Source organism: Penicillium psychrofluorescens (assembly GCF_964197705.1).
Source record: "Penicillium psychrofluorescens genome assembly, chromosome: 2".
NCBI lineage: Eukaryota > Fungi > Ascomycota > Eurotiomycetes > Eurotiales > Aspergillaceae > Penicillium > Penicillium psychrofluorescens.
In genome coordinates this window covers 157094-183958 of record NC_133440.1, presented here as the reverse complement: position 1 = coordinate 183958, position 26865 = coordinate 157094, and the positions used below count along the sequence as shown (strand labels likewise).

Here is a 26865-nt window from a genome sequence, read left to right as displayed (position 1 = left end):
TCTCGCCTGCGGTGGAATAGCCACACGCGTGGATGTAATTGTTTCTTTGCTTTCTTGCTTGCAGTATTGAATTGCCAAATCTGAAAATGCAGCAGCATGAGCAAACTCCGACAGTGAATGAAAATTCCCTCCCAATGGCGATGAATGGTATTTGGCTGTGGTTCCTGCACAATAGACGTCATTTAGGGCTTCTGCTCAATCGCGCGCCGAGCTTCAATAGCTTCACATTCACTGCTGGTGAATGCCCCTGGACATATATACCTCGTAGTCTTTTGGTCTCTTATATTTCCTCTCCTTGCTCACCTGTCTTTTTCTCCTGCTTCCCATATCCTCCCACCTGCAAGTCGCTCCTCTCTCTCTCTGTGCAAGCTGGAGGCGGAGACTGACTAACATTTTCTGCCAGTCGAATTTGCTCTCGCTTTCTCCCTCGCACGCCTTTCGCTTTCTTCTTCCGCCCCGAAGATCGCAAATCCGACAAAATCAAAGAAGGCGAAGAGGGTGGCTTGCTCAGTCCCTATCCTCCTTCCTTTTCCTCTCCGGTTGCCGCGAGCTGCCACGAAACGTGCGCAGCTCACCGTCACGACGTCTTCCACAAAGCGCCGAAAAGTTTCCCCAGAGCCTCGCAGCAGCCTAGGAGAGGCCCGACGTCACGACCACTCTGAACCTCCCTCCGCCTTGCCACCGGACCGTCGCTCGTCGTCTGCTTCCAACCCCCGAAGCAAGAGCTCGTCGCTCTCGCCTCCCCGTTACGTGCCGGCTCATCTCCAGTTCCCCGTCCCTGGAACTCGCCCCCAGTCTGGTGGCCGCTCGCCGACCCCCGCGACCGCATACGCTGGCCTCTCCCTATCGAGTGACTACTCCGTGATGCCTTCCGACCACCGTGACGGCACTCCTCCGACGAATGGCAGCGGTCGGTCGCCCTCTCCGGGTGTCAAACGACCTGCCTCCGAGATTGCGGATTCCGACCCCGAGGGCGGCGTCAGCACATCTATCGGAGGTGGTAACGCGCACGATTCCGGCAACATGACCGCGCCGGAAGACGACAGTATCTATCCCACTCCGTCCAGCAGCGCGCCCAACTCCAGCCAAGACCTCTCCAACCCCGCCACCCAATCGCACGATGTTCCTTCGATCGACGACCAGCTGGCCCAAGTGACTGCGCTGGTGTTGCAGCCTCTGGAAGATGGGCAGAAGGGCTACGTGATCTCCATGACGTGGATGAAGAAGGTGTTCGCCCGGAGCTCGACACAAGCCGACAGAGCGGACAAGGAATCTCTCGAAAGCGAGCTGGGACCGGTGGACAACTCGGACATCGTTCTGGATACTGATCCGGAGACCAGTGACTTCAAAGACGAGGCGAATGAGCGTTATGTACCGATCCGGCCTGGTCTCCAGATGAGTGAGGACTTTGAGCTTGTGCCGCAGGCGGGTTGGGATTTGATCATGAAGTGGTATGGGCTCGCGGACCAGTCGCCCGTCATTGTTCGCTACGCACACAACACCAACCCAGCTGGCGACATGGAGAATGTCATTTATGAACTGCACCCGCCTATTTTCACCTTTTTCAAACTGTCGAATCCGTCCGCCGGCATGTCACCCCAGATTTTGAAGGAGAAGAACACGCCTGCCCCCCGGACTTTAGCCAGCCGCCAGATGTCCTTTCAGAAGTGGTTAACGGTGGCGAAGCAGCTGGCTGGAATTGACTTGAACACCAAGGTCCGTGTGTGGAAGATTCTTGGCGGCCTGCAAAGCACCAACCCGTCCGCATCAGCCACCCCGGCAGTTTCCCGGGCTGCGTCGCCGGCACCGGCCGCAGGCCTCATTCCTGGCCACAAGACTCTCGTTGTCGATCTGAACACTTTTCTGGCTTTGTCTGAAGGCAGTCAGCGGGTACTACTCGAGGGTATCAAGGACCAGACTGCCAATGTCAACTACAACGGTCGAATGAGCTTGGACGTGGCTGGTCTTGCGGGAACCGACACTGTTGTCCTCGAAGAACAGGTTGGCGGACCGAAAGGCGGAGAGTGGGTGTCTGAGGCCTCAGCGCAGACGCTCAAGCGCTTGGGCATTCCCGCGGTCCACTCTAAGAAGGAGCTTTCCACCCAGTTTGCCAACAAAAGCCCGACTCCTAGCGGCAGATCCACCCCGGCTCTCGAGAACAGAGGTCGACGTGGTCGAGATATGGGCTTGACCGGCTTCGAGAATCTAGGCAACACATGCTATCAAAATGCGGCGACCCAATGTGTCCGAGCCGTTGAGGAATTGACCTACTATTTTCTCAGTACGTATCCTCCATTGCTGATGTGCAGGTGGCAGCATGGCTGAGTTTGACCATACTAACGTCAACTTGCAGGCGAATCTCACAAAAAAGACCTTAACCCGGACAACCCGCTCGCCTACAACGGTGCAATTGCTAAATCGTATGCTGGTCTGCTGCGTGATGTCTACCGTGAACCCGTGCCATCTAATGTCAGCCCCGGGTATTTTCGACGCACGATCGGAAAATACAACCCGGCGATGTCTGGCTTTGAGCAGCACGATAGTCAGGAGTTTCTGATGTTCCTTCTGGACGGTCTTTCTGAGGACTTGAACCGAATCAAAAAGAAGCCGTACATTGAAAAGCCTGATTCGACCGACGAGATGGTTCACGACCGTGAAGCACTGGAGAAGTTCGCAGCCAAGTCCTGGGATATCTACAAGGCCCGCAATGACTCTGTCATCACTGATCTTTTTGCTGGCATGTACAAATCGACTCTTGTTTGCCCGGAGTGCGACAAGGTCAGCATCATCTTTGATCCCTTCAGTAGCCTTACCTTGCCGATCCCGATGGACGAGCCTTTCGCGCGAGAGATCATCTACGTTGGTTTGGGTCGCAAGCCGTTGAGAATTACCGCGGAGGTTGATCGAACGGCTAGCTTGAGAATTTGGAAAGAGGCGGTTGCCAAGAAGATGGACGTGGATGCCGATCGAATTATTGTGTCCGAGGTCTACCAGGGCACGTTCTTCAAACATTTTGACAGCGAAAACCAACCCATTCAGGAGATGCGCCTCTCGGCTCATGATGACATTGTCTTTTACGAAGTTGAGGCAACTCCCACCTCGGCAGCGAAAGGGGGGATCTTGCGAGGACCTCCGAAGTTCAACTCGCCCGAAGCTGATTGTACTCTCGTCCCCATCTTCAACCGACGAAGGGTCGGAAACAAAGGCCAGGCCGACTACGACGTCTTTGGAAACCCGTCTTTTATAGTTGTCACTCGTGAGGAAGCCCAGGATTTCGGTGCCATCTTCCACAAGCTTCTGAACATCGCTGCAAGCATGACGACCCGCGATATTCTCGGCGAGAGCCAGAATGGGGTCGTGCAGTCGGCTCAAAGCTCTGAGGACTCGGATACTGTTCTGATGAATGAGGACGATGTGGAGTCCGCCGACTCCACAATCAAAACCTCTTCTGTCGAAGATGAGGACAGCATTGTTGACGTTTCGATGCATGATGCTTCACAGTCCTCGCCCACACCCACTCAGGACAGAGAGATAGACGAGCAATCTCCAGTTCACCCGTTAGCTGGTACAATCGCCCCAGCGCTGCTCAGCCTCTTCGACGCCAAGGTCATGAAGACCAAGGAAAGTATTCCCAAGGGCCGGTCGATTGATCAGTCCAAGGACTACCCCCTGCTTTCCAGTCTGATCAAGCCTGTGTCCGCCCCGAAGGAAGATTCGGATGGGATGTCCGAGAGCACGGAAGAAGACAAGAGCGATGCAAACAGCGAGACCGATGTCTCTGATGTTGAACCCAGCACCAAAGGCGCCAGTGGTGACTCGAAGCCTCGTGAATGGCCCCTCATCCGCCCCGGGGATGCCATCGTGCTTGACTGGAATGACGACGCCTATGATGCGCTGTTTTGTGGCAATCAACGGGATGATAACGAGCTCCGGGGGGAAGGTACATGGCAGAATATTGAAGTCTTCTATGACCGCGAGCTTATCCGCCGTCGTGCGCAGCGAGAAGATCGCAAAGCTCGGGGCATCACTCTTGACGAGTGCTTGGATGAATTCAGCAAGGAAGAGATTCTGTCCCAAAGCGACGCTTGGCATTGCCCCCGTTGCAAGGAGCATCGCCAAGCTCGTAAGAAGTTCGAGTTGTGGAAGGCCCCCGATATCATGGTGATTCATCTCAAGCGCTTCGGCGCCCCGGTCCGTGGCATGCGAATGAAGCTCGACACCCTTGTTAAATTCCCCCTGGAAAACCTGGATATGACCGGCCGCGTGCAAGGCCCTGATGATGGCAATGGCTTAGTCTATGACTTGATCGGCGTGGACAACCATTCTGGTACCATGGCCGGAGGGCACTACACTGCGTATGCAAAGAACTTTGTCGAGGACAAATGGTGCAGTTTCAATGGTAGGCACATGCGTACTCTTTTTTTTTTTTTTTTTTTTTTTTTTTTTTTTTTTTTTTGCCATCTACTGACTTTCCATTAGACTCCAACGCCACTGTTATGACAAACCCACAGCAAGCTGTCGGTTCTCGGGCGTATCTGCTATTCTACCGGCGTCGGTCCAATCGTCCCCTTGGTGGCCCTAGCCTCCAAAAGATCGTCGATGACTATAAGCGTGGTTCCGAGGAAGGTGAGCAGTCCGCTGAGTCGCGTGGCCAGTCACCTTCGGGGGAAGGCCAGTGCCTCGGCGGCTCCTCCCGCAATGGGTCGTCGAGCGCCTTGATCGGAGCCGGAGCAGCTCACCAAGCGGGAGATGGTGGGTTGCAAACCGGTCCTCTGGCGACGAAGGAGGGTGAAGATGATTCGCCTCCCCAGTACGGGGCACACGACGATGACGACCTCGCGGGCAGCGAGTCTGGTAGCGGACAAACCGGCCGACTGGAAGGTATGCAATTCACTGGCAATGATTTCGAGCTCGACGACGATAGATCCGACCCGCTCAGCATCAACAAGGACCCCTCCTGGTCCTTCAAGCGAGTTCCCGAAGCTCACGACCTCGAACAGATGACAGCCCATCCTCCGGGATCTTTCTCTAACGGCATTGCCGATGATGACGACCTCTTTGACGACAATGATAGCACTGTGGCCGTGGGTGATGGCGATCTGGATGATCTTGATGCCCGTCTGCTCGATCTGAAAGACTCTCCTCCTCCGGCTGGGCGCCCTCAGGGTTTCAAGTCCGGTCCGGGTTCCGAGGCCGACGCCTCTTTCGAAGATATCCCGCCCCTGATTGAGGACAACTCTGATGACGACCTGCCCGTTGTCGAGCTGCGTGTGGGTGATGATGACAAGATGGTCTCCGACTAATGGTGGAGGAAACAAAAGTGCGGTTGGCGCATTCGGCGTTCGGGTACATACGAAAAAAGACATGAGGGGTTGAGCTTCTCTATGGGTCCTCTCACACTTCCGACAATCATCTCTGGTGGTGCTGCACGGTGGCAATCTGCTACACTCGGAAGCCTGCTCGCCAGTCTTCTTTCCTTCTGCGTTCATGTGTATGTTACGATAACTACCTAGATGGTCCCGGCGGTATGGCCGGTCATTTGTGTTCTTTACATCTTCGAGCTGATGCGGTTGCGTCACATATGGGAGGAATACATCTTGATTTGATGGCTTCTAAATTACTGTCACTATTCCAGCTAATTTCTAGATGCCTAGTGTGAAAAGCATGCATGCAGCTTTCATCTGTTCATCCTCGAACGAATGTCTTTTTCCTCTTTTGAGCATGTAGGCTCTTTCCTCTCATCTATTTCCTTCCTCTTTTTCCTTTCTACCTTTCCTTCCTCCTCTTCCTCTCTCTTGTCATCGCTACTCTTTGTTCTCTTTCTCACCAGCTTCTTCCCCGTTTGCTCAATGGTTATGGTCTTGAGCTACATCATCCGCCCAACCTCCCCCATCCTTTACGGCGAAGACTCTTTCCTCTCGAGCAACCGAACCTCCACACCAAAGATGCCTCAAATCCAGGTCATTGTCCCTTCGATTCCTGGACCTTATGACGGAAACAACCGTCCAATCCTGCCCTCGGTGGAACGGTCCCCCATCCAGCGACCCATCGACGCAGCCTCTACGATGTCAGGCCTCTGCACCTCCACGCGCAACCGCGCCTGCGTCCTCAGCGAGAGTGAGATCAGTGTTCTTGATCTGGGCCCTGGGCTTGCCTCTGGCCATATGAGGAACTCGGAGTATGCGAGACTCTTTGCGGATACGACAGAGGAAGGACCGGAGATGTCTTTCACGTCTGCTCCATCGCCCGTGACGAAGGTACCTGTGCCTGATGCCCTGCGTGATTCTCTTCAGCGACGCCGGGCCAAAGCTATGCCTGCTGTTCGGCCTCCTGTTCCCCGGTCTGAAGACTCTGACTCGGTCGCTGTCACCTCTGACAGCATGTCCTTCAGCAACGAACACCCGCTTCGTCTTCGGAACCGTCGACACAACGACATTCGTATAGGTGCGCACGGAAAGAAATCCCCTGCCACTCCGCACACCGGAGTCATGGGGTATGGATATGGCTATGGAGGGTATGGGCAGGAGCAATTCTTCATTTTGGCCGACGAGGAGCTAAGCTGCGAGGCCCCGGCCCTCTCCGTCCCGCAGTCTCCCAGGTCGTCGCCTGCATCATGGCCGGCTGTTCCTCGCTCCAAGGGCTCGTTTGGTGGTATGTACCCCGAGATCCTGGCTTTGCGTTACGGACTCCCTGCCCCTGTAAGCCGGCAAGAGGAGGAGGAGGAATTGTTTTCTGGAGTGGTTCTGGACGACGAGCTCATTGATGATTCGGATGACTGGTTTTAATCATGGTCCTTCTTTTATCGACTGTTGAAGGATGCGGCAAGACGAATCATCGAAAAACGAAGGGCGTATACGATTTTACAAAGACGGGCTTGCATGGGTAGCGCGGTTATCATGACATTCATTTTCGGAGTTGGCAGGGCGAGAGAGCTCAGTTGCATTATGATATCCAGGGACGAGGGCGGAGTCGTTGCGGAGGACCTACACCCAGGACTGCATCCGCATATCATGATAAAGTTATGACTCCAGCATGCATGCAATAAGTTTATATCAAATGAGATACAGAGCATAACGCAGCGTTTATCCGGCATGAAATGATAGTGTTGTGTAGCACAAGCGGATGTCTATTTGTCTATACTTGTCGGACCGCGGTATGTACACCCATGAAGCACACAATGTCAAGATATACCGCCACGCAAAACAGGAGATTAAAGACAACGAATCTATACCCAAGTGGCCCGGACGCCGGTAATGCAGATCAAAAAAAAACCCCCCCCCCAAAAGATCGAAGAACTAGAAGCTCTGCCGAGTGAAAACCTATAAAGGCTTGAATATGACGACAAGGAAAAAGGTCTATCGGTGCAAACTGATAACAATCGCTGATGACTTTTAGAACGAGCTCGCGTAAGAAGGTGTATCGGCGCGGCAGGGATAGGGTGGATTAGGTCGAGATTAGCTGTTGCTTTTCGCATGAATTTGGTTGTCTCGAAGGGAATTAAGCATCGAGTTAAATCCGAAGTAATGGACGCATGTGCAGTGATCAAGGCATGGCGACAGGCCACCCATTGACGTAGTTGAGAGGATTAAATCCTAGCATAGCATCCTGTGAAACAAGGTGTGTCAGATGTGAAGGCCTTATAAGGTGTCTTGCCCAAAAAGGGGGGCATTGAAGGAGGATCGGCAGGAACAAGCATAATTTGTATCTGTCCACCAACCAACTAGAGAAATGTACTTACCGAGAATGCGATGCCAACGGTAGTATTCACTACAGAAAATATTAGCATATGTCATTGAAGAGGGTTCAAATCACGAGTGCACACACAATAGTGGTAATATAAGACGTCAGTGTCGCCATCACGGAGCACGCCTTGGCCACCGGGGGCATAAACATCTCCATTGGAGCCGTAGACGATGGTTCCTCCGCCGTCAAGGAGATCCGTGCCCGTTTTGTCGGTAAAGGGACCGCGCAGGCTGGTGGATCGGCCCACACGGATGCTGTATCTGGAGTAGATGTTAGTATCTGGGTTGTGAGAGGGTGTTGTACATACTCCTGCCCTGCGGGTGGGAGCTTATCCGCTCGTAAATCGCAGCATCGGCCATGGCTGAACCATAGATAGTAATAACCTCTGTTATACGATATAAAAGCGCCTTCGATAGCATGCGGGCCTGTCGGGTCGCCGCATACCATATTGGCGTTCGCATTCGGCTTGCTGAGCGCAATGGGGTCATAGGCCAGATGGCGCACGTCTGACTCGGCTGTGCTGGCAGGTCGCAACAAATCCGGTGTCAAAGGAACCTGGTAGATGCCCATCCAATAGCTCCCGAAAGTAAGATATCCCTGCCCATCCGCGGTGACCATGACACTGGGATCGATCGTATTCGACTGGTTGTACGGATAGAGGTCGGAGTCTTCCCCCGTACCGGATTGCACGACAACCCCATGATCTTGCCAATCTCCAGGGCCTGGTGAGGCGGATGTTGCTACCCCGATCGCACTGTCCCGGCAGCCAGCCCTGCTGACACTGTAGAAGCAGTAGTACGTCTCGCCGACGGCGATGACGGACGGAGCCCACGGCACGGCACGGTCGCCTTTATTGATCATACTGTTGGCATCCATAACACTGCCGATCTTCTGCCAGGGACCGGCCATGCTAGGCGCGGTGTGGATGAAGATATGCTGGCCGACATTGTAAAGATAATACACATCACCGACCCGGATGATGGTGGGATCATGTGTATGTTGCTGGGTTTGACGAGTCGGAGGAAACACCGGTGTGTTCGGCTGCTCATTCGGAATCTGCCTGATACTCAGACCAAACACAACCGAGAAGAAACAAACGAAGGCCAATAGCGGAAGCATCTTGACCCAACGTCGAGGAAGTCCGTGAAGCCAAAGAGAGCGCAAAGACCACCCCTGGCTCTGAAAATTGTCAACCCGTCCCACAGGCGGCATCACCGGCCGTGATAAGGGCGCAATCCTGGCAATCATGGCGGGCCAGGTCACTCATCGTTTGCAGTCGGGGGACGCACGGCGTGACCCGTCTAGGGCCGGTGGGTGCGCGGTGCGGGACTAGAGGACGCCGTGAGGGATGCAACGGGGTCCACTCGGCCTGTCACTGGGGAGCATGCCTGTAAGGTGTTTGGAATGCGTCGAAGATCGATCGATGCTTCGATGGGCCGCTGCTGGATGTGGCCGAATGCGGAAATACCGCGAAGGCCCCGCCAGAGTCAGTATTAAGAAGTGCAGATAGCCAATGCAGATATTCAGTCTGGCTTGACGCCTCACAAGTGTCGCAGCGATCACTTTGCTCGTCCTCGAGTCGACATGCAAGGGCGCACAGGAGGGAAGTGAACAGCGGATGTGGTAGGATGCGGCTTCCTGTCGATCCTGCGGGTTCCACCGACTGGAATGCGGTGACAGGCAAGACAGCGTCGCAGTCCGGCTAAGACAAGGCCATTATGGATGTCTGTACGGAGTATGAATTATTATGGAAATGCATTCAGCTACAGCTAGCTAGCGGGCTATACGGAAGAAATACACAGAAAATCTATCGTGCCACAATCTTGTCTACCTCGTCGCTGGCCTCGGTCCACGTCTCTAGATTCTTCCGCGCCCAGTCCAAGTGGCACCGCGCATATGCGACCTATACCATCAATCTGGTTAGCCTCGATCGGGACCGGCGGGAAGTGGGTGCCTTGCATACCATGTATCGCCGCAGATCGGCTTCTTTGTCCTTCTGGAAGCGTTTGAGATCCTGGAGCACCCCGGCGCTCGCGTCTTTGACGTCTTTCTCGGACACCTCGAGTGCTTGTTCCAACTAGAAGGGTCAGCGTCATGAAACCATCTGAAACTCATTTGGAAGGTCCACATACCTGGATGAGACTCTCCTTGGTCTTCCCAATCTGGTCCCGACGGGTTCGTTCGGGGTCCACATCCGCGAACCCATGGATCGCGTGACTGATACGCCCAAAGATCTTGTTCGCGACGAACGTCCCGCTGGATGATTTGCGATGCGCCGGCGAGGCGGATGGTGACGAGTCGGACCGCCCGTGCCCGGCTCCTGGCGACATGGGTGGAGAGCTGATCGACTCGCCATGGGTGGGCGGAAATTCAGATTCGCCCGATGCTTCAGTTGCGCTTCCCGCTTCGCTGCTTACGGTGGACGAAGTGGACAGCGAGCGCTGAGGCTTAGGACCCCCCGCGGGAGCGCTGCGGTTCAGATATTGCTCGATGCGTTTGGCTTCTAGCTCACTTCGCTCGAGAGAGTCAAGAAGGGTTTTCTTCTTCTCCAACTCGTCACGAGTCATCTCTTGTTGGACTCGCTTAAGCACCCGGTATCGCAGAACTCCGCGCACCACGCTGGCAAACTGCGCACTCTCGCGCATGGGCTCGGAGAAGCTCGCGCTCAGAGCCGATGATAGTTCTTCGGTTTCAATGTAGGAAGTGTCCGCAGCCTGACCGATGCGCTCCACGGCCGCGGCCACTGTCGGCGATTGCTCGGACAAGGAGAATCCATTGTAGCGAGCGCCAAGTTCCATGAGATCAGCAGACAGCGAGGATAGGTGCGATAATGTTCGACGGCTGACTTTCTCAATGTTGCCTTGCAATAGCAGCTCCAGCTCCCGGGTGGAGGCCTCGAAGTTGATAAAGTATGGATCCAGCTCCAGTTCGCTGAGCTTCCGTGACTCGGGCGGGAAGCGGCCTAGAATTTCGGGGCCGGGTGTGGCCGGTGGAGGTCCCTCGCTCGATTCAGAAGGGGAGGTAGGAGATGCAGGAGTCGTGCTGACTCCACCCGTTGCCTTTAGCTTTGCAGAGGTAGATGGTATTGGCAGCCAGCCGTGGGCCGCCGTCGGATGAGCGGGATCAAGGGGTGGCGCCTTGAGATTGTTCTTAGGGACCGAGGACGCGGGATGAGCAAGTAGCACCTCACCCTGATGATACACAGATTAGTGGATTATACGCAATCTTGCCGCGGCAACACGTACCCAGCTCACGTTCGGGTCGAGGAACCGCCACCACACTCCGTCTTCGCGGATCTCTTTCATACGACGACACCGGTTCAAGAACACGGCCAGCATGCGTTTCCGGAGCTCGATGATTGCGGTATCTTCCTTGGCCTTGGTGGGTTTGGCGGCGTAGTCGGCCATACTATGCTTTTCCGGGATTGGCGGAACAATTAGAGTGGGATGGAGATTGACGAGGGTTTGCCGTAGCGATGCGAATTCAGAGTAACGGCGACGAACTTCGAGATCCTATTGTCACGAGTTTCAGCTCAGCTCCGTTCCCTCCCAACTGGACCGCCATGCATACCGCCGTCCGGATTGTGTAAACGATATAGCCCCCGCCCCCTTCATGATTTTTGCCTGCATCTGTAATGAGAATGGGTGCCTCGGGGTTCTCGTAGAGGATCTGCTCGACGCGACTATCGTAGACGCTCTTCCGGGGGTATTGTTGGCTGGCGGCGGCATAATCGGCCGCGTCCTCCTCGGCTTCCGGGTCGCTGAGATCTTCTGCACGAGAGAGGTAGTCGGGTGGGTCGAGATCGGAGTCTCGGCTGGAGGGAGGGGTGGGATCATGAGCATCGAGAGCTGGGCAGGTCAGCTTGATTGCATTCCAGGCAGGCAGGCAGGCAGGGCGGCTGCTCCAGCTAGCTTACGGGGAGAGAGGGCGGCCGAATGAAGCGAGTCCGACAGATGGGACTGGTCAAAAGCCCCGTAGGGGTTGTTGTCCTCGTCGTTCCACATCTTACTGGCAGAAGAGAAAGAAGGCAACACAACAATAAGAACAGGAAAGAAGGCACCAGCTCCGATGCCTGGGGGATCTGCGGGGCGCCCAACGTCACTGACTCCGGGAACGCAGAATGACCATGTGCGCAGGTATTAGCTAAGCCGAAGTATACCCGAACTCACTGCTGCTGTTGTTCTTCTTCGTCTTCTAAGTAACCAGCTACCACTTGTTGAAGATCTGCTCCGTCTGCTCCCCCTTAGCCCCCTGATCCCATTCAGTATTTGTATTCCCACCTGCTTCCTGCGCCCACACGTCGGCCCCATTGTTGTCAGTATTCTTGTCGTTGACATTGTCCCACCCATGGTCCGATGCACCCTTCGTAGGAGTCCTGGATCCAGACTGCCATTTGACAGGCGACTGTGCCCGGGAGTGCTGCTGTTGTTGAACGTGGTCTTTTTTCTGCTGATTCTGCTTGCCCTTTTGCTGCTGCGGCTGCTGGTTCTGCTGCTTGTTTTGGTTCTTTTGCTTCCCCTGCTGTTGATTCTGTTTCTTCGTCCCTTGCTGCTGATTGCACTGCTTGCTCTGCTGCTTCGGGCGCGTGTCCCATTCCGGTACCCGATCTCCAGGCGATCGAAACTGTCGTAGAATCACATATTCAGGCTCGCGCAGTCTGGGCTGGGGCTCGACTCGGACGGTGCGCACCCAGCCGCGTCGATCGTACCGAGGCAGATAGGACCCATAGTCTCCCCGTTCCACATCATGATCACGACGGTCTAGAGCCAGTCGGTCATGCACTTGGCTGATAAAGACCCCAGTGCTCACACGGTGTCGGTACCAACAGTAAATGGCCCAGCCGATGCCGACCACGCCCAGCCCGACTCCAATGATGGTTGCGATGATCTCGTTTCCTTGCATGTGGGGGATCGGTCTGCCTTCTATCAGATGAAACAAAATGTCAGCTGGGTGAGGAAAGAGCATAACGAGCGTTTTTCTACCTGCGATATCAAAGGCGCTGGCAGCTCAGATGCCAGATAGACTCAAATGTCGTCGAAGAAGACTAGTGCGATAGAAAGAACCTTCAGCCTGCACTCAGCAGATATCGTAGTGAGATGGTGCACAGGAGATGGGTGGTGGTTGAAGCAGGGAACAGCAAAAGGGCAGGGAGATTCACAACAGCGCGACTCAGTCCAACCCACTCTGTCTATTTGCATTTGCCTCTATTTTACTTTTAGGTTCTATACATTTTGAACGCCAGTTCCCAGTCCCTGCTGAATCCTTGACAGCCACTCGTTGTGAAACGAGGCCTTTTCTCCTAGTACCCAGAGAGACTGCATCTGTCTGCGCAGCTGATCCTGCCCAACACTCATATAGTTTGGCAAAGGGAAGTTCTCTGCCACCAGGATAGAAGCAACTCCAATCAGCCGCACTCCCAAGGTAAAGGTCTCGGGCTTCGAGATCCATCCCAAAAAGCCATCTTGCCCTGCACTTTCGCCGGCGAGCTCGGTGAGAAACGCTAATCCCTGGGAAGCCCAGCACGAGAGATCACGCACGACGCTCTCTTTGTACGCGGATTCCTTGAGGCGCAGAAGTGTTGGGGCCCACACATCCACTTCTCGAACTCCATCAATGAATAAGTTCTGCTTTTCCTCTATGAACAAGACGGTGCTCTCTTTCCGGTGTTCCGCCACTGTATCTGACACGGAGAGCAGGCACGATGGGCTGTCAGAGCCACTGATGCGGGGCTGCTGCCCAGTAATGTATCGCACCACACTCTCAGTGAGATTGAGAGATTCAGCAAAGTTATCAGCGATGAACTCGGCTAAAAGTGCACTGGCATTCAACGGCCCGAGAGCAACAGCCGCATCTGGTGATACAGAGGAATAGGAGAGAACCCAGGACGCGGTAGTTGCGGCCAAGTCGCGAAGCTCCTCATCATCGTCATTGAGCATGTCATATAGAGCAAGGTATATGTCCAACAAGACGGGGTCAACTCTCGGCGGGTAATTTGGGATTCGGAGGATCCTGGAAAAGCTGCCGAGAGATGCCACTGCAGCATATCGCGACGTAAATTCCTAGAAAAGATCTCCGTTAGCGCTGAAGTATGCAACACACCATGGGTTTACTCACGGTTTCTTCACTCAGGGCAGATCGCAACTTGCCTGCCCAGCAGCGAAGCTCTCCATCGAGCGATGATGGAGGCTGCCACTCTCCAGAAGCGATACTGATCGTCAGAAGGCAACCACGGAGACGAAGTTCTGCATCCGTTGCGTCTCGGTTCCATAACTGGATGTTGGACTCGGGCCGAAAGCTTTCTCCAATCTTCCCCCATGGCAAACACATGCCTTTGACAGTATCAAACTCAAACAATAGCAACTTCTCAAGAATAGAGGCCAGATTCGATGCAGCCGCTGTCTTGATATTCGCAGGGGCGTCTGCTAGAATAGCAGAGGCGTAAAGATCAGCCAGCGGCTTTCTGTATCTTTTCTTCTCGCCAAAACGCTCGTCAAGCTCCTCCAAAATGCACCTAGCAGCGTCGGCGTCGAATATTGTTACCCCAAGATAAAATTGAGTAAGTTCTCCCCATTTTCCTGAAAGAAGCATCCGCAGTGTCATGCACCAAGCAAGCGCTCTCCGAAGCAAAGATGATGCACGGGTCAAGCTAGAAATGTTCCAGCCAGCATGGGAGGCATCGAAGACGTGAGTTAGGGCGCCCTGGAGATCAAATTCCTGGAAAACCTCATCAAGGAAAGTCGCAGTTCTAGCCTCACTCTCTGCTTTGATTGCCCGTTCCACTGCATCACTCAGAATCTCAACCAAAACAGTGGCAACAGCTGGGGACCTGGCCAGCGGAAGGATGGATGCAAACACCCGACGTATTGTTTCCAGAAAATCTTGAATATGTGTCGTCCAGTACAGATCAGTGGCAGACGAGAAACGGCGCAGAGCATATCGGACACAAAGGGTTATTCCATGAAGATAATTCTCCGTGGCGGCTGATGGAGAAATTCCTGCGAGGCTGGACACATCCTGTAAGATGTTGTTACGAGTGAGAAGAGAGGCATATACGCGAGCCGCATGTTCTCTAATTCCCCAAACGGGGCTCTTCATATGCTCGAGGACCAGTGCACGCAACATTGTGTCATGGTTGTCAGAGAACGTCGGGATTTTCTCACCAACCAACTCTAGGGCTGGGAAGACACGCTCAGTTACAATATCTGTACTGCCTCCCACAGCTGACGCATTGTCTTCAGCACGGGTAAGAAGACGGGACAAAAGCTCGAGCAGACCCGGGTACTTGGGAAAGGAAACTCTGGCGCCAGGCTCCGAGCCAGAGCTACCACCGAAGCCTAATCCGGCCCCGGAAACCAAACGGCACATCTTGCTCAACAAGGCACGGAAGAGCATCAGGCCTGAGTTTCGAAGTGCCCAACTGTGTGGTGTTGTTAGATATAAAATGTGTTCTAATGTCAAGTCTCACTTACATTGGTGATCCCAGCCGCTCCGCAGACAGAGTAAGAGCCGACATGATGAACGGTTCAGAATATTGGCCAAGCTTGGTGCTCGTGAAGATATCTTTCAGGCAGTTCATTGCGTGAACCTGAGGCAATTCCAAATACTGCTGATCTTTGTCGTACTCCACCGGAAGACGGGAGATCTCGTGGAGCTCCTCTATGGCTTCCTTGAAGAATGTTGTTGCTGGGTCGGAACACAGAATACCGGTAACCAGTGCTGGTATACCAGCAGAGCGGCGTGTGAGCTTCGAGGCCGATTCAAATATGGTTGCTTTGGCTTCCTGGTACCACTGCCGAGGAAGTTCCCGAATTGAAGGATCGTCAGATTTACTGCATCTTTCACAGCAGGTGGCGAACGTCTGTGATACCGTCGAGAAGGCACCGCGATGCCGGAGTTCAGCGAGTTGTGTAAAGCTTGCTCGGCCCACTTTCTCGAAATCGGCTCGCTGTAGTCCATCGTCCCCTGATGGACCGTATGTCTGATTGACCATCGTAGCATGCAGCAACATACTAGACTCGCGGAGTGCTCTCCACGAATATGATAGAATATCCTTGGGTCCCACTGAAAGATCTTCGATGGGCTCATCGGTGTGGCCTTCAGGTGAGTCAATGCACAGCACCGGCTTGACTTCCAGCCATATCTTATCGCATATAGCAACAATTCGATCGTGAAGAGATCTCCAAACAAGGCAGCCATTTCCAGCCGATACCAAGGCCTGGAAGTTGGGCATTAGAACGATATATCTCAGTCCAGACATGTAGCCATGAAGTGGCGCCTCTCGCATGGAGGACGTGAACATCCCCTTGGGAGACGATAGTCGATCTTCCAGTCTTTGCAGAATAGTGTCAACGACTGAGACTTTAGTTACCCACCACCTCGAATCAGCAGGGCTACTGCTTGAAGCGGCGCAGAAGATAACATGATATAGACGAGCCACCGTGTCAGCATTGTCAGCCCGGCTTGTGTTACTTGCAATACTCTCGGCACGAGAAATAGCATCCGTCAGTTTCACAGTTGCACCAGGTTGATCGTTGGCCGTGTTAAGAAGACCACTCATCAAGATATGCTGAGGGCACTGGTTCACTATCGACAACGACGTTGCTCGCACCTCATCGAAGGGATCAAGGATCAGGTCCAGTAGAAGACGGAGTAAACCAGGATGGAAAATTTCCATGTGCAATTTCCAGCGGTTTTCAAGTTCTGATTTCACCGGTTTGATGTCAGTCCGAGAGTCAAGGCCAGACTCGATCAACAACCTCAGTGCTTTCAATGCTGTTATATGACGTGCGTACGACGCCGTGACACAAAGTTCTCCCTCCAGGAAGTGAATATATGACTTGAGGAAAAACCTTGTCTCTTCATCAGTTTTGGCCAGGTCGGAAACTTTGTTCCCAGGAACTGGATTTGGGCCCTTTACAGAATCACGCTTCAGGAAGATTCCACCTTTAAGACGGACAATAAGCTTTCGCGTTAAGCTCACCACCTCGCCTCTTGTGTAGGAATCTGAGTCGGCGTGCATGGATGGCAGCCCTCGTAGCATGGCTTCAAAAGCCGCCGGCGTGAGCGGCTTCGTCGTTGAAACAGCTGTGATGAGCAGTGATAAGGCAGCAAGTCGAATACCAGGCTCCCGGTGGAGCAAGAACCTGCCAATGACCTCGCTTCTCAGCACGAGTGTCGATCTCGCACTATCTGCGAACCCACTAGGGTCGGAGAGTCCGTCTGTCGATGGTTAGTCTAGATCATCCAAGAATGACAAGAAGCATTCAGTCCTTACGGTCATCGTGGACAAGATTGATTTTCTTGCCAACTCGAAGAGTAGCAAATAACAACACGTATTCGTCGAGTGGAGCTTCTGACATATCACCCTGCAGCAGGCTTTGCAAAGGGAGCGTCTCAATAAAGGTCCGAAATCCGCTAGGATCAACGGCAAATAAAGGCTCCAAAAGCTGGTTGCACTGTGTTTCGAGAGTATTCATATTCTGAAGTACCAAGTGCCTGGCAGGGATGACCCAAATATTCGACAACTGTTGCTGTGATAATTCAGGGACAGCTTCGGTCTCAGTCTTCATCCTCTGTAGGAAAGCTTTCAACAGCCCACCTGATGAGGACGCCAATTCCTTGTTGTTGGTTTGAGTGAGGAGCCCAAAGACGAAGATTTTTGCCGCCGTTTCGTCGGACAATTCGTCCGGCGTGATACTGCTGGTGGGTTGAGTGCCGAGAAATAGGGCAAAAGAGTCCTTTCCAAAAGCAGAGACGCATCTTTCCATGTTTGGTGCGAGCCACTGGCGGGCCAACTGGAGGAGCTCGGAAGGGAGAATAGCACCCTTGCGAACGAAGAGCTCCAAACACACCAGACAGCCTTTCAATCGCGATCTCGGTTCACCAAGCACAATAATAGGAATGATGGCCTCCACGATCTTGGCCTGGATTAATGTGCGGTTGGGTCCATGATAATGCTTAGCCACAATGGAGGTTAGTGAAGCCAGCAACTGCCTCAAAGGCTTCGGCTTGGCATCTTCGTATCGATTCAAGAAAACACCAAACAGGGCTAGCCAATTGTCGGGTATCAGCATCAGGCGCTTGGTCTCCTCATTCTGAGAGTTGATCGAGGAATCAATAAACGCAATGACCGCAGTGCAAGCAGCCGAGGTATGCTGATGTGAGAGGGAAGGAGTCGACAGTGTTTGGAGCAGAGACTGCCACACTCGGCTCACTTTCCTGTCGCCAGAGTTAGGTTCTGATCCGCATGTTTTTGACGGAACCTTACTGGTTATCTTCGCACGTCGAGGCGTACTGAACGAGCGGGCCTCGGGCGATGTCCTGAAGTTTCTTTTGGGGCACAAATTGCACCATTTGTGCGATCTCGTCCATTTCGACAGATACGGCGCATGGTGCACCGTTGGAAGAATCCTCGTCCATCAAGACGAAGTACATACATCAATGTCGTCGATGAATGATTTTGGATGTGGGATGCCCCATCGGGCCTAGTGTCGGCCGTACATTCTTCCGGGTTCAAGTCACGGGACCCGATTTTTTTCGCTGGCGATCGCGAAAAGGCGGAAAGCAAAGCTGGTGATCCTCTGTCTATCCTTCGTACCTTTCTCGAACTCCCCCTTCCTTCGTCTCCCTTCATCATCACAATGCCCATCTGGGACTCACTCGGCGGTCGCAAACAAACCCAGGGCTCCGAGTCCTACGACCCTTCCACCCACCAGGATGCCACCTCCTTCTTCTCCGAGGTCGCCATTCCCGACCCGACGAAACTGCATCCACTGGCTGGCTTGAACCAAGACACGCTCGATTACCTCACCCTCGAAGACTCTGCCCTCGATGAACTCCCCGGTTCTCGATCACTTCTGCCATCCCGGGGCTGGTCCGACGACCTTTGTTATGGTGCGGGCACGACCTATCTCACAGCACTCACCCTCGGGGGTGCATGGGGACTCGCGGAGGGACTAAACAAGACACCTGCGTCTGCACCGCCGAAGATCCGTTTAAACGGCGTGCTCAACTCGATTACCCGCCGCGGGCCGTTCCTGGGCAACTCAGCTGGTGTAGTGGCTATGGTGTACAATGGTTTTAACTCAGCCATCGGATACGCGAGGGGCAAACATGATGCTGCTAACAGCATTACGGCGGGTGCTCTGAGCGGAATGCTCTTCAAGAGTACGCGTGGTGTGAAGCCTATGATGATCTCGGGTGGAATCGTGGCCACCATTGCCGGTGCTTGGACCGTACGTTTTCTCTTTCTCTCTGGCTAAATTCTCTTCTTTAACATCATTCTCCAGGTCACGAGAAAGGCATTCTTCTAAACTTTTGGCATTTGTCAGTTCTGATCTATCAAACTCTCCGGTCGTCCGAACTTCCGTATCCTCATCGCCCTCCTTCCACGACCTCTATCAGCGGCGAACCACACCCACCTCCTTTTCTCTTTCGCCCAGCGATGTATAACTAACAATGACTTTTGATTATCCCCAACCAATCTCTTCACTCCGGCGCTCAAAGCGCTCAAAGCATCCATGTTTCGCATTTTTGTGTGGGTTGGTAACGGGGTGTGTTACTGGATTTGTACTTTTTTATTATTTCCTCTGTTTGTGTACATAGAAAAGTCTCATGCATATCTGGGGTTGATTCGCTGCGACGCTCGACCCGGCGTCTCTCCAGTCACGTCTCCTTAATTTGCCAGAGACTTGAATAGAGAAATGTTCTTGCATCTGATCAAGATCTCCTATGGATCTCGACCACCCAGTGCCGATCTACCAAGGAGAGTTGAAAAACCGAAATCCTATGGCGAATTTTGGATTAGTAAAAATTCTCAAATGAAGTGCTGTTGCTGGGCAGATTGGTAGTTAGCGATACAAGGATCACCAGGGGTGGATACCTGGAATAATATATTTCAAGGACGACTGCAAGCGCTAACATGAGATAATAGTGAGAGGCTTGAGCGAAATATGCTAGAGTGCATTCACTGGCAGCTCTGATTTGAAGTATGAATGTCTTTGCCGTCTATAATACCATGAATGTACATTTTGCCACCGAACTCGGCGAAAATTTCCAGCACTCTAAACGGAAACTGTGAGTCCGCCCCAACACCGTTAAAGATTAGTTATTAGACCGGATTTTCATGATCCCCGATCTGCCCGACGCGATCTAAACGCTATTTACTCCTCGCCAATGGCCATCGTTGTGAGCAACAATTGGCTTCGAGCCCTAATGTAGATCTCGCGAGCAACACCGGCGAACGCCGACAAGCGGGGACTCTAGAACAATTTTATCGCGTACCCCAGAAACTTCATCCTCTTCCGGTTCTCCACCCCAGCCTTGTGATGAACGATATTCCTACAGCGAAGAATGTAAAGACCCGCAAAGCGCGCAGCAAGACCTTTACAGGCTGCTGGACCTGTCGCGCTCGCCGGGTCAAGTGCGACGATGTGCATCCTCATTGTCTGCGGTGTCTACGCAGTGGATGGCAATGCCAAGGCTATGGACTGCGATTGGGATGGTCCCCAGCCCCGGGCAGCCGATCCCATCGCCGTCAGCTGTCGCCGGATCCACCACCGGCGCATAGCATGTCTGCGGCAGCTGTTACGGCGCTGTTGGCTGAGCTAGACGGCTGCTCTGCGGATGGCGGTGCCCAGCAGCGAGGGCCTTTCTCGGTATTCTCCGCATCAAGCGCCGGCTTAAAAGATACAGAACACATCAGGTATTTGAACTCAACGCTTGTTCTCCCCGGCTCGCATGATCAGAGAGAAGGAAAGGTCCAGAGAATCTCAAGGCCCGGCGCAGGTCATTCAACAACAGGTGCAGGAGAAAGTGACCAATCTTCTTTACTTGCATTTACATCGGAGGAGTCCTACACCACAGCGTCGTCATCAATTGCTGAAGACGACAGACGGATACCGCCAGATCCACCCGAATCTGTCACAACGGCAGACGAGGATTCTCGAGTCGCCACTCTCTCGTTTACAGCCAACCAAAAAAGTCCCTACAAAAACTTTAACGCTGATCTCGACAAACAACTTGCACTGATGAGAGGGAGTTCATTAAATCTGTTGCCTTCGACTGCCTTGAATCCATCTCCGCTACCGCAAGCCGAGACTGAACTGGTCCACCACTGGGTTGTCTTTCTCAGCGGAAACATGCTTCTGATCGACACCCCTGATAACCCCTGCCGGACGGTGTTTATGCCAATGGCTCTAAAAGGACTTGATGCTCCTACGACAGAATCAAATATACACCTGTCCATATTTCACGCCATCTGCGCATCGTCTGCCTTTAGTCTCTTTCATATTCGCAAAGACACTCGATATCAGTCCCTCGCAGTGAATCATGACCAGCAGGCCCTGCGTCATCTGCGCTGCAACTTGCAACGAGCACGCCGAATGAATGAGCCCACATTGGCAGCAATCCTTTCCTGCATCACAGCTGAAGCTATGTCTGGTCGCCGAAGTCGATGGCGGGCCCATGTGGCCGGTGGACTAGGCTTGCTAGAAAATGAGGTTCATGATGAATGGTTGCGCAGTCCAACCGCTTCTCGTTTACTCCAAAGCTACCTATCTCTATCATCACTTTGCAGCTTACCCATGTCATCGCAGCTCGCCTCGCTTCTCAATGGCCCTTCCGAATTACTGCACTACTTGGAACGATCCCATGGGGTAACAACAAAATTAGTCCAGTTCCTCGCCCATGTTAATGCACTTATCGACTCGCACACCGCAATAAATGCCGATATGTTGGATCGTCTCGAGCTGGAACTCTATCTCGATTTTCCGTGCTTGTCCACCCCGGCTACAAAAGACTCCATCATCATCCAGCATGCTTTGAATGCGTTCTACTATGCAACAATAGTATACTTTCGCCGAACGTTACGCCGTGTGCCACTGTACGATGTCCAAGAATTGGTCGAAAAGGCTGTTCAAGAATTGGAAGCCGCCGATGCCTTGACAAACGACAGAGGCGGCTGCGCTTACAATTGGGCATGTTTCGTTGCTGCAGCCGAATGTGAACGGCGGGATCTACAGACTCGCATGCTGGCTTATTTCGATCGAAAGAGTCGTCACGGTATTCAGAATATCAGTGTTCTCTGTGAGATAGTGCTGGCACTATGGCATCGACGAGCGAAAGCGCCACCAGAGACAGATATTCAGTGGCAGGAGATTGCGAAGGAGGCAGACTTCGATATCATGCTCGTATAGATACAATACCCATAATAGATGCTAACGATCTACACTGTGTATCCTCCATCTACCACCAGTGCTGCCCCACACATGTAGCTGCTCATGGGGGACGCGAGGAACAAGATTGCATCCGAGATTTCCTCAACCTGGGCCGGACGCCCGATGGGCGTCATCTCGAACTGGGAATCCATCGAGCCGGACTGAATCTGCGTGCTGATAATGGGAGTGTCTACAAATCTAAGAAATGGTCAGTAATTTATAGTCTTATTGTTCATGGGCATGAATACCCTGGGCAGATAGCATTGATTCGGATACCCTGTCGGGAATACGCTTTCGCGTCCTAATACGTGTTAGTGATGAGCCCATTGCCTGTACTGATGAAACGTACCATCTTCGTGAGGCCGACCACCGCTAAAATGTATTAGATTCTGGTCAAACAAGAAGCGGTATGCTACATACCATGTTTTGCCGCAGTGTAGTGAGGAATACTGAAAGGGCCCGGAGGACCCCCAACGCCGAACATGGACGAGACATTGACGATCACACCACGACCATGACGCAAACCGCGAGATCTGGAACCTTTTAGTGAATTTTTTGTTTTGGATAGACGATTGATTTCCTCTCACTTCTGACCGAGCATTTGTCGAATTAGAGCGCGTTCACAGAGCCACACGCCTGTCTGGTTGACATTTATGACCTTCTGCCACTCTTCCAGGGACATGTCATGAGTTGGGGTCGGTGTGCCACTGATACCTGCACAGTTGATCCCAATGTCAATGCATCCGAATTTTTCCACTGTCTTGCGCAGCGCTTTGTCGACTGACAGTTCGTCTGCGACGTTTACCTCCATGATTTCGATCTGAACATTAGGGTATTGTTTCTGTATCTCATCACGAGTGCTTTCCAACAGTGGTAGATTGAGATCCAGAAGAGCAAGCCCGTTGATACTTTTCTTTGCAAAAGCAAGTGCTGTATTCTTGCCAATTCCTTTCAAAATTCGTTTAGCGGTGCCTAATATACATTCATACAGGGTAGACGACTACCTGATCCGCCACCGGTGATGAAAGCAATGCCTTCAACTTGACACGACATGTTGATTGAATTTGATTTGGCGAAGGGAGCTGTCAACAAAAGTAAATTTGGAGAGATACGGCCTTTTTTGTGCCGGTGTTCGGAAGAGCAAACGTAGGGTTTCCACGAAGTCTGATTTCGGCTGTTCTTACTTTTGACAAGGCCTCGGATGCGGAGATGGCATGTTCCGAAGGACAAGTCCCGCAAAGCCCTTCTAAATCTAAATAGTAGTTAAATAATGTGTCAACCTGGAAGATTCCCAGTCCGGTCGAGTGGGGCCAGAGTGGGCTCGATACTGAACCTATCTCGCCGTCGGCTTCCTGATTCGGCCGAGGGAACTACAACGCCGACATCTACCATCAAGGGTCGGTTTCAACTACTGCTTCGGATGCTGTGCATCCGTCTGGTAGAAGCTGGCTTAATGACAGCCGCAAATGTCTGCTCAGTACCCGCAGTGGAAATGAGCCGAATAGGTGAAAAAGAAGCTTTTTTCTTCGTTCAGTTGTCCGCTAAATAACCCCAAAATCATTTTTTATTTCTTTGCTGTTGGATACCCTGTTCAGCAAACAAGATGACCCGTTCTACTCCCCAGATTGATATGGACGCCATCGTCGTCGGCGGTGGTTTCGGCGGCTGCAATTCTCTCTACAAGCTTCGCAAGATGGGCTTGTCCGTGAAGCTTATCGAGGCGGGCAGTGCCTTTGGGGGCGTATGGCATTGGAACAGATATCCTGGTGCTCGTGTCGATTCCGAGATGCCCTCGTATCAGTTCAATATCCCTTCCGTATGGAAAGATTGGAGCTGGTCGGAGAGGTTCCCCGGAGACGATGAACTGCGCCGATATTTCCAGCACGTTGACTCTGTTCTCGGCCTCAGCAAGGATACCTTCTTCAACACCATTGTGACAGGTGTGGAATACGATAATACCGCCCGCCGGTGGATTGTTCGCACCAACACTGAGCTGCAGGCTACTTGCAAATACCTGATCACCGCTACCGGGTCCTCCTACAAGAAGCATTACCCGCAATTTGCCGGCCTGGAGACTTATGCGGGCCAGCTTATTCATTCCACCGACTATCCTGACACCTTGGATGTGAAGGGCAAGAGAGTCGGCGTCGTCGGAAATGGCGCTTCGGGACTCCAAATCGTGCAGGAACTGGGTAAACAAGACTGCCAGCTGACGGTTTTCATTCGCACACCCTGCTTTGCCATTCCAATGAGACAGCGCAAATTTTCTCCTGAAGAAGCCGACATGCTCAAAGGCTACTACGACGGTCTTTTCGAACGATCCTACAAGTCTGAGGCGGGATTTCCGCACAACACCCGGTTCCAGTCCGCGCATCAAGCCACTCCCGAGGAACGAAATGCGCTTTTTGATGAACTGTGGGGCCGAGGCGGGTACAGCTTTTTGGTGTCCAACTACTACGACTTCTTGCTTGACGAAGGGGCCAACGCCATCTTCTACGACTACTGGGTCCGGCAGGTGCACGCCCGTATGACCGACCGAGAGAAGATGGACATCGTAGCGCCCCTCAAGCAGGAGTATCTTGTCGGGACGAAGCGGCCTAGCTTGGAGCAAGACTACTACGAGATGATCGATCGTCCTAATGTCGCTCTGCACGACGTTAAGAGGTCCCCCATTGTCGAATTCAATGCCAGTGGAGCCGTGACTCGCGACGGAGACGCGACACAGCAGCATGATTTGGATATCGTAATCTTTGCAACTGGCTATGACGCCGTCACGGGTAGTCTGCTGGACATGTCAATAACTGATAAGAAGGGTATTCCCCTGGCAAAGAAGTGGGAGAAGGGGGTTCTCACTCATCTGGGAATCATGCTTCCTGGGTGTCCGAATCTGTTCATTGTCTACGGGCCGCAAGCGCCAACATCCTTGGCCAATGGCCCACCTTTTATTGAGATGGAAGTTGACTGGATCTGCAAGGCAATTGGAAAGATGCAGAATGAAGGCCTGAACTCGATTGAGCCCACCCTCTCCGCGGCAGAGGCGTGGCGCGACCAGGTAGTTGCTGTGAGTCAACATACACTGTATCCGAAAACTGACTCATGGTACATGGGTACAAACATTCCTGGTAAACGACGAGAGCCCCTGATTTACCTAGGTGGTATGCAGAGCTGGTGGAAGAGCTGTAACGTGGCCTTGGATCAGTGGGGCGGGTTTCACACAGAACGTTGAGAAACAAATGACAATGTTTCCTTCTTGCCTAAATGTGATTGACGTTCTCTAGAATATACATACACACAAAGATATACTCAAGGAAACTCCTTAGAATTTGATTATAAAAGTGTGTTTAGATGTCAATCAAGTAGATTTTACGTTGCCTACCCCATTGGTACCGTACGGATATACTTGATCCAGATTGACTTGTCCTGATTTGTACTCGAACGGTCTACGCAGAGTATCTCTACCGATCTGTAAGCCTTCAACTTCAGCTCTATTTTCGAGGAACTCAGATAATGTATAGTATACCTTCTGGAGCTCACAAAATCGCCAGCGCATTCGGCGGACTTGCTACACTTCCAGGCACATTCAATGGGCACGAGGTCAAAAAGAAGCTGTAGCGGTCAGCTTCTTTACATTTTTCAGCCAGCCCCTTGAGATACCACAGTTCACCCAGCGGAAGGCCAAACAAGCTGAGACACCACTGGTGAAGAACAAGGTGCGTTGGCGGCTTCTCTTCCCCGTCCACGATGGGTGGCATGGCTTCGACTGCAACATTGTCGCTAGCAACTGCTGCAAAATGTTGGTTCCAAATCCACTTTGCCATGTCTATACTTCCTTCAATGCCACAGTAGCAGGCACCAGACAAAGCTGTGGCCTGTTCTTCACCTGTCATATTAGCGAGTGCCTCGGTAAGACCGAATCGGATGATCAGAATGTCCCCTGGGCGAAATTCTACTCCCTGGAAGGCAGCTACGGCCTCGATATCGGCAACACCAATTCGAAACCCGGAGAATGGCGAGTATGAGATACCTTTCGCTTCCGCGTAGGCCTTGAAATCGTTCAGTACACCTCGGCCCGCGATACAGCCCCGGTCGTGCCAGTCTGGGATAAGGGTTAGAGACTTAAACCTGTCATGGATGTTTACATCAGGTCTTACGGTTTATTGTTGGAAGTTTCTGTAAAGTTTCTGTCGAATTTTCCAGTCCTTCCACCGTCGGTGTGGCTCCATTATACGCCTTCCCGGTAGGAATGTGAAGGAAATGACCTGAGATATGTTAATTTTTGGGTTAAAGTAGTAATGCGGGCGATGGCACGTACATAAACTATCCCACTGGCTACTGGCTTGTGTATTGAACTCGACCTAGAGTGAAAATCAGCCTTTGTTTTGAGCAACGAGAATTGCCAGACCTACCTCGTCGTCGAATCCAAGATGACAGCCGGCCTCCTGGTCGTCCAATTTCATAACTCGATGCGAGAGGCTTTTGCGCCAGAAGTTGGGTATTTTGATGCTCCCGATTGGCCAACTACATAGCTAAGGTTAATAATGCTCAATACCGTGGTGTCTGTATCTGACAGTAACCCACTTCAGCGAAATCGAGACACCTTGATAGACTTCTGTGGTAGCTGCCTGGACGACTTCTGGGGTGAGTAGATTGAGTGTCCCATATACGTCCTTTTTGCCATCCACATCGAAGACACCCCAAGCACAGCCCTGGGGCATGCTTTCGACGGGCGGCAGATCGTCAAAACTCGGGATGTGTGCGGGCAGCATGGCGTGTGTACCGGGTGAAATGTAGCGGCTGTCTTTATTATTGACTGGCTGAAATGAGAAATTCCAAGTGGTACAACATTGAGTTAGGGCTTATCGATCACGCGGAGCCCCTCGGTGTGGCCTGCCAAAAAGAGCTGCCC

At 52.6% G+C, this 26865-nt stretch overlaps 11 protein-coding genes across 11 annotated transcripts; 5 read left to right on the top strand and 6 right to left on the bottom strand.

Annotated features, from left to right (window-relative positions):
* Positions 1-134: 134 nt before the first annotated feature.
* Positions 135-5303, top strand: PFLUO_LOCUS2286 (uncharacterized protein; the record flags this gene model as incomplete). Its single annotated transcript, XM_073779410.1, has 4 exons — positions 135-237; positions 404-2281; positions 2354-4399; positions 4480-5303. 4 exons carry the CDS (start codon positions 135-137, stop codon positions 5301-5303), a joined length of 4851 nt encoding a protein of 1616 aa, XP_073636368.1.
* A 546-nt stretch (positions 5304-5849) lies between these two features.
* PFLUO_LOCUS2285 (uncharacterized protein) lies at positions 5850-6785 on the top strand (the record flags this gene model as incomplete). The annotated part of the gene is made up of 1 exon (XM_073779409.1): positions 5850-6785. One exon carries the CDS (start codon positions 5850-5852, stop codon positions 6783-6785), a length of 936 nt encoding a protein of 311 aa, XP_073636367.1.
* Positions 6786-7542: 757 nt separating this feature from the next.
* PFLUO_LOCUS2284 (uncharacterized protein) lies at positions 7543-8862 on the bottom strand (the record flags this gene model as incomplete). Its single annotated transcript, XM_073779408.1, has 4 exons — positions 7543-7605; positions 7739-7767; positions 7825-8003; positions 8051-8862. The coding sequence occupies 4 exons, from the start codon at positions 8860-8862 to the stop codon at positions 7543-7545; spliced, it is 1083 nt and encodes a 360-aa protein (XP_073636366.1).
* A 688-nt stretch (positions 8863-9550) lies between these two features.
* Positions 9551-11747, bottom strand: PFLUO_LOCUS2283 (cytoplasm-to-vacuole targeting pathway/endosomal sorting; the record flags this gene model as incomplete). The annotated part of the gene is made up of 6 exons (XM_073779407.1): positions 9551-9646; positions 9707-9820; positions 9876-10934; positions 10989-11255; positions 11314-11591; positions 11660-11747. The coding sequence occupies 6 exons, from the start codon at positions 11745-11747 to the stop codon at positions 9551-9553; spliced, it is 1902 nt and encodes a 633-aa protein (XP_073636365.1).
* A 202-nt stretch (positions 11748-11949) lies between these two features.
* PFLUO_LOCUS2282 (uncharacterized protein) lies at positions 11950-12645 on the bottom strand (the record flags this gene model as incomplete). The annotated part of the gene is made up of 1 exon (XM_073779406.1): positions 11950-12645. The coding sequence occupies one exon, from the start codon at positions 12643-12645 to the stop codon at positions 11950-11952; it is 696 nt and encodes a 231-aa protein (XP_073636364.1).
* Positions 12646-12965: 320 nt separating this feature from the next.
* PFLUO_LOCUS2281 (uncharacterized protein) lies at positions 12966-18162 on the bottom strand (the record flags this gene model as incomplete). The annotated part of the gene is made up of 5 exons (XM_073779405.1): positions 12966-13802; positions 13858-15160; positions 15213-16962; positions 17018-17961; positions 18011-18162. The coding sequence occupies 5 exons, from the start codon at positions 18160-18162 to the stop codon at positions 12966-12968; spliced, it is 4986 nt and encodes a 1661-aa protein (XP_073636363.1).
* Positions 18163-18383: 221 nt separating this feature from the next.
* On the top strand, positions 18384-19055 carry PFLUO_LOCUS2280 (Mitochondrial import inner membrane translocase subunit tim23; the record flags this gene model as incomplete). The annotated part of the gene is made up of 2 exons (XM_073779404.1): positions 18384-18977; positions 19032-19055. 2 exons carry the CDS (start codon positions 18384-18386, stop codon positions 19053-19055), a joined length of 618 nt encoding a protein of 205 aa, XP_073636362.1.
* A 2182-nt stretch (positions 19056-21237) lies between these two features.
* Positions 21238-21938, top strand: PFLUO_LOCUS2279 (uncharacterized protein; the record flags this gene model as incomplete). The annotated part of the gene is made up of 2 exons (XM_073779403.1): positions 21238-21242; positions 21320-21938. 2 exons carry the CDS (start codon positions 21238-21240, stop codon positions 21936-21938), a joined length of 624 nt encoding a protein of 207 aa, XP_073636361.1.
* A 29-nt stretch (positions 21939-21967) lies between these two features.
* Positions 21968-23012, bottom strand: PFLUO_LOCUS2278 (uncharacterized protein; the record flags this gene model as incomplete). The annotated part of the gene is made up of 6 exons (XM_073779402.1): positions 21968-22157; positions 22208-22260; positions 22309-22331; positions 22380-22492; positions 22547-22907; positions 22964-23012. The coding sequence occupies 6 exons, from the start codon at positions 23010-23012 to the stop codon at positions 21968-21970; spliced, it is 789 nt and encodes a 262-aa protein (XP_073636360.1).
* Positions 23013-23562: 550 nt separating this feature from the next.
* Positions 23563-25185, top strand: PFLUO_LOCUS2277 (uncharacterized protein; the record flags this gene model as incomplete). The annotated part of the gene is made up of 1 exon (XM_073779401.1): positions 23563-25185. One exon carries the CDS (start codon positions 23563-23565, stop codon positions 25183-25185), a length of 1623 nt encoding a protein of 540 aa, XP_073636359.1.
* A 304-nt stretch (positions 25186-25489) lies between these two features.
* PFLUO_LOCUS2276 (uncharacterized protein) lies at positions 25490-26725 on the bottom strand (the record flags this gene model as incomplete). The annotated part of the gene is made up of 5 exons (XM_073779399.1): positions 25490-26055; positions 26111-26218; positions 26272-26314; positions 26366-26477; positions 26538-26725. The coding sequence occupies 5 exons, from the start codon at positions 26723-26725 to the stop codon at positions 25490-25492; spliced, it is 1017 nt and encodes a 338-aa protein (XP_073636358.1).
* Positions 26726-26865: the final 140 nt, after the last annotated feature.